At 43.9% G+C, this 18,178-nt stretch overlaps 1 protein-coding gene across 6 annotated transcripts in view; it reads left to right on the top strand.

The window, feature by feature from the left end:
* LOC147020335 (extracellular sulfatase Sulf-1-like) overlaps positions 1-16,888 on the top strand; it is a 65,583-nt gene extending 48,695 nt beyond the window's left edge. For 5 of the 6 annotated variants that reach the window (XM_085895634.1, XM_085895635.1, XM_085895637.1 and 2 more), the window contains 9 exons: positions 98-320; positions 464-683; positions 841-937; positions 2,543-2,634; positions 2,780-2,839; positions 2,970-3,145; positions 8,084-8,226; positions 9,816-9,942; positions 15,583-16,888. In XM_085895634.1, coding sequence (XP_085751760.1) covers positions 98-320; positions 464-683; positions 841-937; positions 2,543-2,634; positions 2,780-2,839; positions 2,970-3,145; positions 8,084-8,226; positions 9,816-9,942; positions 15,583-15,638 — 1,194 coding nt within the window. In that variant the 3' untranslated portion in view covers positions 15,639-16,888. The remainder of the gene's footprint in view (positions 1-97; positions 321-463; positions 684-840; positions 938-2,542; positions 2,635-2,779; positions 2,840-2,969; positions 3,146-8,083; positions 8,227-9,815; positions 9,943-15,582) is intronic. The other variant, XM_085895639.1, reaches the window with a different exon arrangement.
* Positions 16,889-18,178: the final 1,290 nt, after the last annotated feature.

Raw genomic sequence — 18,178 nt, 5'->3', positions numbered from 1 at the left:
TACTAAGACCTTGTGGAAATTGTATATATCACATGGTTACAACATTCAACTGAAGGATGTTGCCATGTTGAGGGGTTCTTTTCTATTTGCTGTGCAGAAGTGGCAATGTGTTGAGGATCCAGACGGGAGGTTACGGCTGCAGAAATGCAAACCCAGATCCCAAAGCGGGGTGTTACGCAGGGTGAAGAATCCGGCATTACCGACACTGCCCATGCCCGATGACTGCATCTGTCCATCCGATCCATCCGATCCACCCGGGGGGCTGAGCAAGACTGAGAGGCGGAACCAGCGGAAGTTCCTGAAGATCCATCTTACGCAAAGTACGTCTATGTGCCAATCACAGATTGTTATCGAGTTTGTGTTTAAGCCATGCAAAATACCTTTGCTGAGCATTTATTTGGGGGAGAGTACTCAAGAAAATGTTTGTGCAAACCTGTAAAAATCGGCCACATTTGTGCGACAGAGTACAAGCCTCGGTTCATCGGGACACGCCCAATCCGTTCTGCACGACGTCGGCCCAGGCGGCGAAGGAGCCGCTGGGTTGGAGGCAATTGGCGTCTTACCAAAAGGCACCATACACCAACGGCTTGGGTACACAAAGCACGCCGTCGTAGGCCTCTGCCCCCTGCCTCACGTTCGCGCAAGAAATACCACCGGGAGCCTTCGCTGAAGGTCACACGCAGGTATGTTCCAACAAGTTGGCTCTACACATGGCTTGTGCATCTGTTTTGTCATCATGTTTTATGAAATGTACATTGGTATGGCAAATATTTGAAAACGTACAACCCGGAAGTGCACCAGTGATTGTAAACCTAACTTTTTTTTTTTGCCAATCTCCAGGTGTTCCATTTTGTCAAACAGCACAATTCGCTGTGACGGCCATCTTTATTCCTCGATAAAGGCCTGGAAGCACCACAAGTCGAAGATCGAAGATCAGGTATCGAGAGGGTTGTCCTGTTACTGCTCGGCAACATGCTGGTAGACAATCCTCGAGATTTATCTTAAGACCGTAAAAGACATTTGGAACAATGCGGCTGTGTCTGTGGCTTACTCTGCCGCTTATCCACACCATTGAATACATTCGGCTTTGTCCTAAACTATCAACTTACTTCCTGGATTATAATATGACTTCCCTTGCAAGGAACTTCAATGCAGGAGGAGGTCATTAGACCCATTAAGCATGCACAATGTTGCCAACATAAGGTAGTTTGTCTGTATTCTTCTTCATCTTCTTCTCATTCTCTTCCCTTTAAAAGGAGTGAGGTCCGATTGCACCAAGCCTCTGCACTGTCTTGATCGCGATACTCTTCCAGCTCCCTCTGTCTTCAGCCAACTCTCTTCACTCTCCAACCACTCCGAATTTACTGATATGCCTCCTCGCACAATCCTCCCATCTCAACTGCGGTCTGCCTTTTTTCCTCCTCCCTTGCTCACTCAACCTATCCACGCTCTTTGCCATTCTCTCTTCCCCCAATCCATGCTAATTGTCCAGCCTATATCAGCCGGCACTTCACCAATCTCCCCGTCAAGCTCATCTGCACACCAATCTCCTCCCTCAGTTCATCCTCCTTCTCTCCACCCTCATCACTCCCACAAAATTCCTGACCCAGTTGTTCTCACAAACCTGCAGTGTCTGTTGTCTGTGCATCAAGAGGTTGAGTGCCACCATCTCCAGCTCCCACCATCCTCTTCCAACTTGTTGTGCATGACCTCCTCTTTCATATCATTCCTTGCCTTATCCACAGCTCTCCTTGCTACTTTCTTCTCCTGCCCGTTCAGGTGCAGCAACCGTGCATCCGGCTGCCTCCTCTTATTCTTGATCTTCTCTATCCTCTTCCCAACCTCCTTATTTTCACTAACTGCCTTCACGACCATCTCCATCTACCAAACCTGGTTTCTATCCCTCGACGATGCACCCTTTCCAGACGCCCTTCCACACAAAACTTGTGCAATTCCCCTAAACCCGTCTCCATAACTCTTCCACTCCTCCAAACCTTCTGCTTCTTTGCTGAGTTCCCATACGTGACCCTCATCCTCTCCTTGTACTCTACGAGGACGCTTCCCCGACACTTCCGGCTTCCCCCACCTCATAATGTTCCGACCCCTGCTCTTAACCTCCATCCTTTTCTCACCTTTGTAAATGCTGAGTTTCAAGCAATAAAGTAGCACGTACCATTTTTAAGGTCTTTGTATGACTCAGCCAGGGTGGGGTTCGAACCAACGACCTCTCAGACACAGAGTGGGTGGCTCTAATCATTACACCCTTGAGTCTGGTAATTGTCCGAATCTGGTTTGTCAAGTGAACAATCACTTCAAAAGTTCTGGCTTTCAGGTTTCCATAAAGTGACATTTATGATAAATCGCTTCATTTCAGCCGTTAAACACCTCACCTCATTTTATCGACTGAAAGTAGCCCCACATTTCAGCTGGGTGTGTAAGAGGTACGTGCTACCTTGAAACACTGCCCATACACATGGTGATGTAGCACATTAGAGTTCCTTGCAAGTGCAAGACCTCATCTATCGAATTCTGTATCTTTTAGATCGAAGATCTACAAGTTAAAATCAAGTCTCTAAAGGAAGTGAAAGGCCACTTGAAGACAAAGAGGCCAGACAAATGTGACTGCATCAAGAGGTTGAGTAACACAGCCAATTAATTTTCTCATGATGAACCATAATATGACATTTGGTACAAAATGGTTTCTTCTATGGACAGCAGTTTGTTTTATTCCATCTCCTTCTTCTTGTTGCTGTTGTTGTTACTCTTCATGTTGTTGCAGTTATTCCAGTAAGAAAAGATCTCTTTCAAGACAAAAACACAAAACTGTCCATCCCTTCAAGTAAGTTCCCTTTCTGGATTAAACTAGCCACCAGGTTATTTCGCCCAAGGTATCCAAATGATTGTCTCCTTTATCTGTGCTTGGTGGAGCACATCCAATTACACCTTGCCACGGTATCTCTACCCTACAGGGGGCAGAGCCGGGCTACGGTCAGTCCATGGTTGCAGCAATACAGGCTTGAGAAGAGGAGGAAGAAGGTAAAGAAGACATTGAAGAAAATGAAAAGGGGAGGTGATTGCAAAGCGCCAGGAATCACTTGCTTCACCCACACGAACGAGCACTGGCAGACGCCACCATTTTGGACGTGTATGTATATAACGCAATGCAACACATTTGAAAGGTCCATGAACAAACATTGAAGCTTCAGCACTGAACCCACACTTCTTGTGCCCTGCACATGCAACATGCATTCAGCATAAACAACCTGTACAAACAGTAGCCTGCAAAAGTATTCACCCCCTCCAAAGTTTTTACATTTTGATGCCACCTGACCTTTTGGTGTTGTGCTTTTAAATCAAGCTTAATATATAGTCTTTACAAACTCTTCCAAAGTGATAAAGCTAAAAAAAAAAAAATTCAGATAAAATGTGAATATGTTAGATTAACAGAGAAAATCAGGTGATTCTCAGTTCGATAAGTATTCAAACCCTTTGCCTAATTCACCCTAAATCGCTTAAGGAACAGATTATTTGTTTGAAAGGTTACAAAATAAGTGTAATAGGTTTCATGTGTATGTAAATCAATTGTTTAGCTTAAAAATTAAACTCCTCACATATCGAAGAAGTTTTAGGTGCAACTCACTTGGTCAACCAACAAGGCAAACATGAAGACCAAGGAACTTTCCAAAGAAGTCAAACATAAAGTGGTGGAGAAACATCGTTCAGGAGAGGGTTATAAGAAGATTTAAAAGTCACTAATTATCCCTTTGAGTACGGTGAAATCCATCATTACAAAGTGGAAGACATATCATACCACCTAGACTCTTCTCAGATCAGGTCGTCCATCAAAACTCAGCAACTGGGCAAGGAAGAAACTTGTTCGGGATGTCACTGTAAATCCAACAATGCCTTTGAAAGATCTGCAAAGCTCTATGTCTGACATGGGGGTCAGGGTTCATCAATCAACAATATCCCATTCCCTTCGCAAAGCTGACCTCCATGGACAGGTGGCAAGAAAGAAGCCATTACTGAAAAAGATGCATCTAAAAGCTCTTATGGAGTTTGTGAAAAGGGACCTTAATGATACTGCAGAAATGTGGAGCAACATTTTGTGGTGAGACAAGACAAAAATTGAACTTCAAAGTCTAAATTCAAAGCATTGAATCTGGCGAAAACTGAACACTGCACATCATCCAGTCAACATCATCCCGACTGTCAACCGTATAGTGGAGGCAGCATCATGTTATGGGGCTGATTTTCAGCAGCAGGGACCGGCAAGTTTGTCAGGATAGAAGGGACAATGGACGGTGCAAAGTTCAGGAGAATCCTTGATGAAAACCTGCTTGAGTCAGCCCATGAATCTGAAACTGGGTCAGAGATTCACATTTCAGGAGGACAATGATCCGAAACACAAAACTAAAGCCACACTGGAGTGGCTGAATAAGAAGATAATAAATGTTCTTGAGTGGCCCAATCAAAGTCCTGACTTGAATGCAATTGAACATTTGTAGCGAGACTTGAAGACTGTAGCCCATTGATGATCCCAATCAAACTTTGCAGCATTAGAGCAATTTTTACATGAAGAATGGGCAAAGATTTCACCATCTCACTGTGTAAAGCTGGGAGAGAACTACCCTACCCAAAAAGACTTATCACAGTCATTGCTACAAAAGGTGATTCCACCAAGTACTGACCCAAGGGGCTGAATAGTTGTTCATCCAGTGAATTTTGAATTTGATTTGAAAGTTTTTTGCAGGTATTCCTGACATGTAACCACCTTCAACTATAACATTGTTTAGTTTGATCTCTTCAGTTCTCAATAAAAAAAAGTTCATTTTGAAAAATTATTTCTTCATAATTCATCCAAATGTGGTATTATTGGTAGGGGATGAATACTTTTGCAGGCCACTGCATATAACCTGCACATGCACTTTGCACATAGAACCTGCACATACACATTCAGCACATAGAACCTGCACATATACATTCAGCACATAGAACCTGCACAGAAACATTCAGCACATAGAACCTGCACATATACACTCAGCACATAGAACCTGCACATATACATTCAGCACATATAACCTACGCATATACATTCAGCACATAGAACCTGCACATACACATTCAGCACATAGAACCTGCAAATATACATTCAGCACATAGATCCTGCACATATACATTCAGCACATAGAACCTGCACATATACATTCAGCACATATAACCTGCACATACACATTAAGCACATAGATCCTGCACATATACTTTCAGCACATAGAACCTGCCTGTATGCATTCAGCACATAGAACCTGCTGAGGGATATCATGGCAGAGAGTGGAGTCATCATCAAAGATATACATTCATCAAACATTCAGCACATAGAACCTGTACATATACATTCAGCACATAGAACCTGCACATACACATTCAGCACATAGATCCTGCACATATACTTTCAGCACATAGAACCTGCCTGTACGCATTCAGCACATAGAACCTGCTGAGGGATATCATGGCAGAGAGTGGAGTCATCATCAAAGATATACATTCATCAAACATTCAGCACATAGAACCTGTACATATACATTCAGCACATAGAACCTGCCCATACACATTCAGCACATAGATCCTGCACATATACTTTCAGCACATATAACCTGCCTGTACGCATTCAGCACATAGAACCTGCTGAGGGATATCATGGCAGAGAGTGGAGTCATCATCAAAGATATACATTCAGCACATAGAACCTGCACATATACATTCAGCACATAGAACCTGCACATATACATTCAGCACATAGAACGTGCACATATACATTCAGCACATAGAACCTGTACATATACATTCAGCACATAGAACGTGCACATATACATTCAGCACATAGAACCTGCACATATACATTCAGCACATAGATCCTGCACATATACTTTCAGCACATAGAACCTGCCTGTATGCATTCAGCACATATAACCTGCTGAGGGATATAATGGCAGAGAGTAGAGTCATCTTCAAAGATATACATTCATCAAACATTCAGCACATAGAACCTGCACATATACATTCAGCACATAGAACCTGTGCATATTCATTCAGCAGATATAAACTACACACACACATTCAACACATAGAACCTGCAGAAAGAACCTGCAAATACGGATTCAGCATACAGAACCTGAACATTTGCATTCAGCACATAAAAACTGCACAGAGAAAAACTGGAAAATCCTCTTCATCTCTTTGATGATGACTCCACTCTCTGCCATGATATCCCTCATCCTTCTGTCAGACAGGCAGCAGACTCTTCTTCCTCCTCAGACCTTGACAAAATCAGAATCTTGTCAAACATTTGGAATACGTCTTTCAATCCTGAGAAATCCCTCACACTCACTCTCTCTCTCCGAAAGGACCGTTCTGCAAACCATCCCATCTACTTTGTCAACAACCTTCTTGAAGAGGTTCAGTCACTCAAAAACTTGGCCGTCACTCTCAGCCATAATCTTCCTTGAGCAAGCCACATTTCAAAGTTGGTCTCCAAAGCCAGACGTCAGCTCGGCGTCCTCTGTCATGCAAAGTCCTTCCTTGGCACACCTGAACTCCTATCCACCGACAAGGCTTTCATCCGCAGCTTGATGTAGTAATGGTAATGTGGGCTGACTACGCTACCTCACATCTTGCTCATTTTGACACCGTGTAAACCAATGCTTTCATGATAATTGGAAACTCTCGCAATAAAGCTGAGTCGATGGGCCGATCACTTCACCATAGTTGACAGGTCGGTGGCCACTGTCTTCTTCTGCCTCATTTATGGTCTTACACCCTCTGCCCTCTCCGTGCTCTGTCCCCTCCAAGTATCTGCAGGATGCATGCGGTCCACCAGCAACCCCCACCTCGTAAAACTGCCCAAATATAGAAACACTACGCACCTCCACTCATTTATTCCTGTTTATTCTCACCTATGGAACCACCTTGCACACTCTCTTCAGTCTCATTTTTCTCTCCCAGTCTTCAAGACAGCTGTACACCATCATCTCAGGTCATCCCCCATCCAAAGCCATTATCTTTTCTACACACTTTAAACCACCCCACCCATCCCAAAATTTTGCTGATGTACCCATCTTGTCCACCCCTTGTGGTCTTACCTAAACCTCATCGTTACCTGCATCCTTGTTTGTCCGTCGATGTGTACCTTCTCCCTCTGCCCTGCTGTTGGTGCTTTCCCTTTGTTATATTGTGTCCTGGTCTGTTATGTGTTCTAGCTGTTCCATGAGCCTAGACCATGTATGAAATTAAATAGAACCTGCACGTACGCATTCGGCACATACACATTCAGCTCGAACCTGCACATCCGGCACATACACATTCAGCACATAGAACCTGCACATACACATTCAGCTCGAACCTGCACATCCGGCACATACACATTCAGCACATAGAACCTGCACATACACATTCAGCTCGAACCTGCACATCCGGCACATACACATTCAGCACATAGAACCTGCACATATACTTTCAGCACATAGAACCTGCACATACACATTCAGCACACACAACTTGTACGAGCGCATTCAGCATATTGAACCTGCACATATATGTCCTCATCCTCATCTCTCCACACTACTCGTCAATCTCTCTGTGCATAATGCATCGTGGCTTGAAATTGTTGTTTTTGGCTCTTTTTGTTTTTGGTTCGTCTTTTTATTTTTTACTATTTATTGTGGCTAGCATGTGGAACGGGCCTGCAATCAAAAGCAGATGACTTCCTATCTAATCTGCTGTTCCCCGCAACCCGCCCGACTCCTAGCCTTGAATGTGTGCGTATCGGTCTTACCACCTATAAATTATAATCGCAGCAAAGTTTTTGTAATCGAGCACTGTTTGTTTTAGCCATAAGTTTAAGGTCATGTACAAGTCAACGATTCAACAGCAGGTGAGCCTGCAGGCCACAACGCAACGATTTGACTTTATAAATCAGCAGTGCCATCATTTCCCCATTACTAATATGGTTCATGAAATAAGTTTTGTTTGAGACTTCTAAGCAGAAACTTTATTCTCCCTCTCCCTCTCTCTGTTTGCTGTGTAGTGGGAACATTCTGTGCATGCACGAGTGCCAGCAACAGCACATACTGGTGTGTGCGTACCTTGAATACAACTCACAACACTCTGTTCTGTGAGTTTGCTACCAGCACTATCGAGTACTACGACCTCGACGTTGACCCTTACCAGGTGTGTGTGATCGCATTTGTAAAGGTAGCCAGAAGGCTCGCTTCTTGTCCAGCCTTCCACCATTTTGTTACTGCTTTTATGACTGATCCGCTCCTTCCCTCAAAAACCCCACATGCTGATAAACCATCACACACACACGTGGTTCCCATGGGACTTTTGGTTCACGAAAAAAATATTTTCACAAAAAACTATGTGACCACTATATTCGTTATTGTTGTCTGTCTGTCTGTCTGTCTGTCTGTCTGTCTGTCTGTCCCGAGCATAGCTCCGTGGATTTTGATCCGATCCTGATGAAATTTTGGTGGCAGGTTTATATCATGATCTAGTTGTATTTTCCTGAAAATGGGCATGGTGCGCCCATTATGGGCGGAGCCACGCCCAAAAAAACATGTGTTTTTAGGGGGAAGCCGATTTCAATTTGCATCTTCTCCTAGAGGTTTTGTCGAATTTAACAGGGGTTTCGGTATTTGGTTAGCCCAATGGCACCTGCATAGCCCCACTGAGCTTGATTTTTCATTTTCGTCCCAAGGTCAAAGCCACAAGGTCACGAACTTAGAAAATTGTGAATTGTGTTTTTAGGGGGTAGCCGATTTCAATTTGCATCTTTTCCGAGGGGGTTTGTCGAATCTGGCAGGGTTTCGGTATTTGGTTAGCCCAGTGGCACCTTGATAGCCCCACGGAGCTTGATTTTTCATTTTTGTCACAAGGTCATGAACTTAGAAAATTGCGAATTTTGACATATAAATCCTTCTTCTCCAAAGGGTCTGTCGAATCTGGCAGGGGCTTCGGTAGTTGGTTAGCCCAATGGCACCTGCATAGCTCCACAGAGCCTGATTTTTTCATTTTCGTCCCAAGGTCAAGGTCACAAGGTCAAAAACTTAGAAAATTTCGAATTTTGACATAAAAATCATACGACCGCCCAAACTTTGAGAGCGAGGATGACAATATCTTTTATGCATAATCTTGAGGTCATTCCCCACCTAAAGCCTTGAAACCATTTTGCTCTATCTCGAACACCTTGCCCGTGGCGCCCCCTTCAAGTTTGTTTTTACGCTGTTTTCATCAAAGTATGGATAATCCGAGGAGTGTGAAATGTCATATAGCCGATTTGACGTTATATTGTTCCTGGAATGTTCCAGAGGAAGTTTTGCACCAAAGGTCATAATCCTTGACTTTTGACCTTTAAAGTTCACAAAGGTCAGATTTTCAAAGGTGTGGGAATCGAACCGGGTTTTCTACCTTCTTCGACGAACTAACTTCAATAAGCTATAGCACGTATCCTGTTTCCTTATTTTAATGTCCACAATATTCTTTTGGGACCTTTAAAGGTTATGCAAAGGTCAAATTTTTAAAGTTGTTGAACGAAACCGGTTTTTCGACATTTTGCAGCTAATAACCTATTACTCGTACCACATCATGTTGATCATTTTTATAACTTGGTCAAACATAATCACATTGTCTCATCCTTGACTTCTGAAACAATCTACATCGTCAAATACCGCTCGTGAACCATCGTCGTCTTCAGACTTGTTTTGTTTTTTTTGGTTTTTTAACGCCTTCCCCTCCCTCACACCATGTCCCTCCTGAAGCTGCGGAACACGGCATCTCTGCTGCCGACGTACTTGACAGATTGGTATATGACTGAGCTGCAGGCCTTGCGCAGTTGCAGAGGACACAAACAATGCAACCCTTCAGGCAGACCAGCTACGACTGCAGGTCTGTAAGCTCATGCCTATGATACCAAAAAACCAAATTGTTGAACATCAGGATGCATAGTTGAAAACCATTGGTGAGATCTATTATATATATATATATATATATATATATATATATATATATATATATATATATATATATATATATATATATATTTTAATTGAGGCATTCATTCCTCCTGACGAGTTCCCAATGCTAAGATGATATGATGTGGTGGCAGCTTGTCAAAAATAATTAATTGATAATAATTAACCTGTTGCACATTGATCGCTTAGCAATAAAGAAGGGTCCATTATTTGCTTTTTATTAATTATATTAATTTTTCTACCGTGTCTGGATCACGTATGAGCTTGTGTGCGTAGAATGCAGAACATACGCGAGTGTGCTCGGAATGCCATCAGCTAATCCGATGCAAATGAACTGTGGTGGAGTGTATGCAGTCATGTATTGACCTGCACAAGGACTAGATACCAACATCGTTGAGGCTATGTGACTAGTGACAGGGGTTGCCCAAAAATCCACCATATTTGCATACGTAATATGTCGGTGTTGGGATGGGGTAAAAAGAAAAGATTTTTGGGGCCATCTCTCTCTCCTCACCCTACTTCCAGTACTTTGTACAAACAACAAAAATCTCTTTTTAAACGATAACCTAATCTCAAACAATGTGGCTGAGGCAACTGAATCGTAATGATCCATGGCCTGCACTGCCTTAACTTCCAAGAAATCTCCGCATTCTTGGAGCACACATGGCAGCAAAATAGAGTCTCGGTTGGGACTCTGTGGTTATTTGCCGCAACAGTTTGCCTGTGCATGGTTTATATTAAATATGCAGATGGCATCTTCCCACATTGAGGAGCATGGCATGGTCGAAACACAGCCCGGTGATGCCACGCACACCGTTACATAAATTGACTTTTTAACTACATTTTAATCCTTTTGTGTATTACCACACCAGCACTGAACACCCACACATTAGCGTGGTGTGGCTCTCGCTGTGAGGCTCAATTGTGAAACTAAATGTCAGATAAAACGTTTGCCATTGTATTTAGCATCTGCAGGATTTGCACCTGTGTTGGAGGGATTTTGGATTGGAACTACCTGCTTATAATTCCAATGGATGAAACCAACAAGATGTTCAGGTAGTCTAACCACCATGAGAAGCAAGAAGTTGATATTTCAGCCTTCGTCAGAGCAAACGAAGTTTCAATCCTTCCCCCTTTTGCTCTGATGAAGGGTTAACACCTGAAATGTCAGCTTCTTCTTGCTTCCCATCATGGCGTTGGCATAACTCGATCAACGTCCTGTTGTTTTCATCCATTCTATTCTACCTGTCTGCCAACTAATTTTGACGCTAACCTTCACGAAGAGGATTAGTTCTTCATTCAGTTATAATTCCATTTTTGCCACCATTCATGAGAGTGATGTCACACTCTAGTTGTCTAATAGATGAGCCTATTGGTAAGTTTGTCAAAAATGTCTTTCCAATGACTACTCGTATCTTTCGCAGTACCATGTAAAAGTTCATTGATGTCTCCTAATGTCCTTGCCCTGCGTGTGATTTGCATACAAGCTTCGACATGACCTCTTAGACCAGTGGTTTTCAAACTTTTTTTAGTGGCGACCCAATTTTAGAACCTCTCCACATCGCGCGACCCAAAAGATTCAAAACCCAATTCAAAATATACAAGATAAGATTTCATATGACACAAGAACATTTACTGTTTACGTTATTCACCATCATCATGTTTTCATAGACGAGTAAACGGAGAATAGCCGACATTATCCAAATAGTACAGTTGAATGTTTCAGAAGTTTAGTCTGAATGACATTTAGATATATCAGTGAGAAGGATGAGCCTGTTTTTCAGAAACCAACTTCTCTATTCGTGGAGAAGTAGATGACAATGCCAGGATCATATCATGCTCCATTTCTCGGCGATTTCTGTTCTTTGTTTTAATCACCACCATGGTGGAGAACGACTGCTCATGAAAGTATGATGAAGGATATGGCATGAGAACCTTAATGGCGCGCCGTGACAGGGTTGGGTACGACGGCAGCATTTTGCACCAGAATGTCGACAACGAATTTGTCCGCACAAGAGCCTGCGCTCCTGAATCCTGCTGGAGCTGTACAAGCTCTTCCTGTGCTGTATCATCTTCATCAGCAATCGAGTCCAGTGGAGCCATGAAAGGGTCCCGAACCACAGAAAAGGACTGCACATCCAACTCAGGGAAATAGTGCTCGAACTGTTCAATGAGCGACCGAAGGTGACGTGCTATCTCCCCAGAAAGACTGTCGAGCTCAGTATCATCGTACTGGCAGGTCGTTAGATGCTCCACCAGACGGAGGGAAAGGCTGAAGCGCTTAACACCTGCTTTGTCTGCCAGCAATTTTCGAGTCACCAGAAATCTGCTCATTTTGTCGTGAAAAATCATGAGGTTGGCGTCTTTGCCTTGGAGGGAGCGGTTGAGGACATTGAGACGTTCAAAGATGTCAACGAGATAGCACAGTTCTGACAGCCAAGAGTCCGACTCAAGCAACGCTACCCATGCCGTTTTCCCTTGTGTGCGTAGGAACTCCTTCAGTTCATCTTTGAGCTCGTAAACGCGCAGGAGAAGGTTTCCTCGAGATAACCATCTGACTTGAGTGTAGAATAGTAAATTCTTATGGTCAGCATCCATCTCCTGGCAGAATAGCCTGAATAACCTAGTGTTGAGGGCGCTCGATTTGATGTGATTCACCATTTTTACGACTTCTGAGAGCACGCTCTGCAAGGTTTCTGGCAAAGTACGAGAGGCGAGCGCTTCTCGGTGAATCATGCAGTGTACCATGGAGGTCTGAGGAGCCACCTCAAGCAATTTAGCCTTGAATCCAGAACACACTCCTCACATTCCTGGCACGCCGTCTGTTGTAGAACCGAGCAACTTTCCGAAGTCCAGATCATGGTCACGATAAAACTGCTCTACTTTCCCAAAAGTGTCCTCGCCTTTGGTGGTGGCCTCCAATGGTTTGATGAGCAGAGGCTCATCGACAAAGTTATTAGCCTTGATGAAGCGGACCCAGACGATGAGTTGTGCGTACGATGCGATATCAGTGGACTCGTCCAACTGTATGGCGTGCCACGGCGATTCCTTGATCTTCTGTACGGGCTGAGCCATTACGTCCAGACTCATATCTTCAATTCTGCATTGGATGGTGTTGTCAGAGAGGGGTATAACTGCCAGTTTCTTCGCCACTTCCTCCCCAACCATTAGAGATACCATGTCCTTTGCACATGGCAGCACGAGTTCTTCCGCAATGGAGTGAGGCTTTTTAGTCTTGGCAACATGGTACAAGCAAACTTGTACTTAATGCATGTACTTAATGTACTTAATGTACTTAAGGCAACATGTACTTAATGTGTACAAGCAAACACTCGATATGAGGCCTCTAATGCCCGATAATTGGTCTGATGGCATGTACCCTCTCTGTCAAGACGCGTATTCTTGAGTGTAAGAAGTTTCCTCTCCAAGAACGCTCTCTCCTTATCCTGATAAGGCGCATGTTTTGTGGTCGAATGCCTCTGCAACTTATTTTGTTTCATAGACTCCGAAGAAAGCACTTCGAAACAAATCACACACTGAGGCCTCTGTGCCCCACTTTTATCCACCACGTAGTGAAATCCAAGGTCCAGAAATTTATCCTTGTAAGAACGTTCTCGAGATTTGCTGGTGGCCGGTGCTGCCATCACAAATAAGGTCTCGAGTCGTACGTGGAGACGTGAATAGACGTTAATGAAGGAGTCAGAGTCTGAGAGACCGTGGATCAAACCACTAATTTCCCGCCAAAATGAACCGCCCTTCAGCGAGCCCGTGCATTGCTGGATCCCATTCCAAGCTGATGGAATGGATCCCATACTTTGGATCGGTGATGGATCGGTGATCCCATCCCGTGTATGCTGGATCCCATACTTTGAACGAACCGTTTATATTACATCCTGTAAAAGCGAACACCGATCGAAAATAGAATTTTTTTTTTCCGCTGCAAGCGGACGCCCGCGACCCCACGGAATTTGCTCGGCGACCCCACTTGGGGTCGCGCCCCCGGGTTTGAAAAACCAAGTCTTAGACAGTGGAAAATAAAAACATTCATTATTTTCCTTGAAGTCTTTCAGTACCAGTTTGAATTGATTTTGGAGGGTCTTATTTATTGATTGAATTTTTGGATGTAGGAGGAGGCCATTTGACCCATCATGCCTATGGCATATCAACGTCACATGAGTCCAATCTCATATTATCTGCTTCGTTTCACTGGAGAGGAGGTAGTTGATGAGCAGGATGAGGAGGTGGTGTAGGAATAGGAATGAGTTGTTAAGGAGGAGGAGGAGGAGGAGGAGGAGGATGGGTTTCGAAGGAGGTATAGGTGGTTCAGGTTTAAGAAGAGGTGGTCTAGGAGGAAGAGGAGGTTTAGGGGTGGGAAGTAGGAGAACAGTTGGGCAGGCACAGGAACACCACCAGGGTGTTGTATAGATATACCGAATGCATAAGTTATTTTTTATTTATTTGGGGGGTAAGGGGAGATGTCTGATGATTCCTGTAGGGTGAGGAAAGAACAAACACCAACAGGACACTCACCTTTTTTCGATATGGTTTTGGCAGAAGAGTAAGAATCCCGAATGTTCGATTTTCATTCTGTTTGCGGTTGTTTTGGAGAACATGAATTGGCTTAACCAGTCTGGTTGTAACTGATATTCCTCCAAAATGATAGTGTGCTAACCAGGTGAATGTATCCATTGTAAAAGTCATTTTGTACATTTATTTCAACTTCCCTCCAGGACTTCAAGCAGGCAGTTCACCAACATCACATGTCATACCCCATCCCTACCTGCCATTTGTTTTTTTGTTTTTACCACCATTAACCCCACCTAACCTAACCAAACCCAACCTTTTCATTGCAGTGTTTTTCCTTGCTTATTGTGTCCAACTGTGGTCTCACTGCCCGACTGTGAGTGTGTCACCCTTTATCCACTGTCATCACACTTTCCGAATGGCTTCAATGTTGTGCACAAAAACTGATCTTCCCATGATGTGTATCAACCCCATCATGGGAAGATCATTTTGTGCACAAGGTCTGTTGCTCTCACATCGCAGGCAGGTCGGCGATCTCTCTGTTTTCCACTATTTATTCTCCATTGCTCCCTCCGCTCAGTCCTCCGACCCTCCTCAGCAACTCCAGGATGCACACATTCTTCCAGTAAAACTTCCTCCTGGTTAAACATCAAAAATCCAGGATGAATGCACACCTCAACGCTTTTATTCCTCGCTTCTCTCATCTATGGAACCACCTTCCAAACTCTTCCCTCCAGGGCTTCATGCAGGCATTGCACTGCCACCACCACCCCATGATCTTTATTCCTCCCATTGATCCTTCCTAACTCGACCACTTTCCTTGCTATTTTCAGTGTTTCCAAATTCTCTTCTCTCTCCTCCTTTCCTTTCCTTCATTCCCTTGATATTTGTCCCATGGTCCGTTCTCATCTTTGCTTTCCATGAGCCTCGCTCCTTTAAAGAAATGTAAATAAGTAAACATAACCGGTCGAGACCATGCGCTCGATCCATGTGAGTCTGTGTTGCGGTGTGCTTGTGCGCGCATTTACAGAGTACCCAAAATCAACAGGAGATGAACTGGGCAGCGGCTGGTCGAAGAGTCGTTGAACACAGGAGCCTCCCAGACCGAGGTTAAAGAGACTTTTGCAGCCATTCCGGCAGCTGTTCACTCACAACCCCCTTCACCCTAAACCCAGGGGCCCCTGCAATGTGTGAAAACGTGGCCATTTGGTTAGGATTGGTGGGAGAATGGCTGGATTTGATCTTCCAGATGCCTGTTGACATGTTGCTGCTTCATTCCGATGTGAATTCCTCTCTGGTTCCTTTTGAAGTGTTGTTCACATCGTTTCTTTCCAGGTACCTAATACAAAAAAGCACCCGCGGCTTGTTCAAGTACTGTTGCTTCAATGCAACATTATTTTCATGTGTTTTAAATCCCCGTACTTGCAGTTTTGTTTTTGTTTTTTTAGTTTTTTTTTTCCCATCCAGATATTTATGTTGCTCTTGCGTTAACAATTTTGACTAAACTGTCCATTTTCAATATATTACCGGGCGCAGAGCAGCCAGCGGGTCATGGTGGACACTTGTTTAAAAGGGTGTTCAGTCGCTCGAGCCTGGACATCGTGGGCATTCCCTTGTAAAGGTTGTTTGCCTGTTTAATGCGACTAAGTGTAAATGATGTTTTGGAGGAACATAACGAATGCAATGGTGAGCTTGACCATTGACAGTCACTTCTGGCCCTTTGTGCCGTGAGCCCGCGTCCTCAACCGTGGCCTTATTTAATTCCCGGATTGTCTTAGTTTATTTTCTTATTGTGTTTTTTTTTTAACCTGTGTTCCAGAGACTCCTTTGTAAAAGCGATCGATCGTACAGAATCGGTACTTTGCTTTCTTCAAAGCCAAGGCTTTCCATCGCCATTGAAGTCAAATAGCATGGCTGCTCGTTACAGGGTTTCTTACGTTTGAATCTCCACAATAGAAAATGATCTGAAAAAAAAGGAAAAAAAAACCACCAATAGTTTTGATAACCACAAGTGTGAACTTCTGGATATTTTGGACTAGTCTTTAAGGAATTTGGATGGGCGCATGTTTGATCCGAAGAGTTTCCTGTGCCAGCGACTGCAAACCGCCGAGACTTGAAGATCCTTTGTAAAGTACACGTTATAGGGATGCGAGGCCGAGTTACTGCTTTGCTCCAATCTGCAGCTTTACTGATCTTTATACAATAATATATCCTTTTCATTCCTCCAACAATACAAGCCTGACATCATATAAACTCATGCAATAATTATCATGCTACCTGTTTATGGATCAAGGAAATAAAGTTTTGCCATAATCGACAAAACATAATCAATCCCACACTTTAGGTTGTCTTTTCTACTGCCCTGTTTTATTCGGTCATCCCAATATCCACACCCACCCTCCATTCAAACCCTTGGGCTGTATCGGGGCAACCATGGTCAGCTAGCAACGTTTCCATAGTTGAGAACGAATCTCAGACAGGTCACCATACATAGCATCGCAAGGAGATGCCGAAGGAATTTGTCATATTGCCATTAGCACACAATGCCATACTCATTTCAAAAGGAACTTTTTGGTGTCTTCTTAATTTGTACAAGCAAATATTAGATGAGACAGCCGACTTATTCTCCCCTCCAAATGACGGTGTGCTTGATTGTCTTGAAGTGTCCTCTCCGCGAAGCACCAGGTTGATTGTGTAGTCTGGTGGTCAATCAAACCCCGATGAGACGGCTCAAAGGAGAGAGCATTACCTCCGAGCTATACGGGTTATGTGTTCAATGAAATAGGAAAATATTTGCAATTAAATTTCAAGCTGCTGAAATTAAAACAAATAAATAATTAAAAAAAGTTTGTCAGGAGAATCTCGAGAAGGTTGTTCAGTCCATGACGTTTGTGCTCGTTGGTCTTTCACATGTTTTTGCTCCCTGATCGCCTCTAGACCATCTGCACCTTCCCCAGAAGGCTTCATACGTGTGAAGGGAGGGAGGCAGAGTGTGCTTGGCACATTCCTGCCTTTGGGTGTGTGTGTGCGTGTGTGTGTGTGTGTGTGTGTGTGTGTGTGTGTGTGTGTGTGTGTGCGCGTGCGCGTGTGTGCGTGTACACACACGAGTGTGTGGGTCGACACAAAGGAGACTGTTTGTTCACCATTCCCTCTCCCAGGGTGATGTTCTGAGCTCTATCAGAACCCGTGGGAAAATTTTGCAGTGTCAATAATGATGGTCGACCACGAGTATGCTGCGGGTGTCCGGTTTGTGCACAATTAAATGCTTTTTCCTTTTTCAAAGCCATCCTTCAACTCCGTTGTATATCCCCCTTTTGGTACACATACTGTTGCAAGATGTTTAAAATACGTTTCCATCTGTTTGTGCATATTTCTGTCGATTGTTTGCACTTGGGCTATCATCCCACTTGGCATATTGGATCATGGGCTGTGTGTGGAAGGGGACATCCGGGAGAACTCTCCATGGCACGACTTGTCTCTCCCATGGCATGTCTGTCTCGAGGCACATCGCTCTATGCCACAGTCCTCCCTCGCGTGTGACTTCATGGCATGACGAGTCCCTCTATGGCCTGTCATTCTGTGCATGTCCCTCCGTGGCATGGTTTTTCTCTCGATGGCAACAGACC

This window comes from Eptatretus burgeri, chromosome 9, assembly GCF_056783735.1.
Source record: "Eptatretus burgeri isolate ZD-2024b chromosome 9, Ebu_testis_v1, whole genome shotgun sequence".
Taxonomy (NCBI): Eukaryota; Metazoa; Chordata; class Myxini; order Myxiniformes; family Myxinidae; genus Eptatretus; species Eptatretus burgeri.
This window is presented reverse-complemented; position numbering and strand designations above follow the sequence as displayed.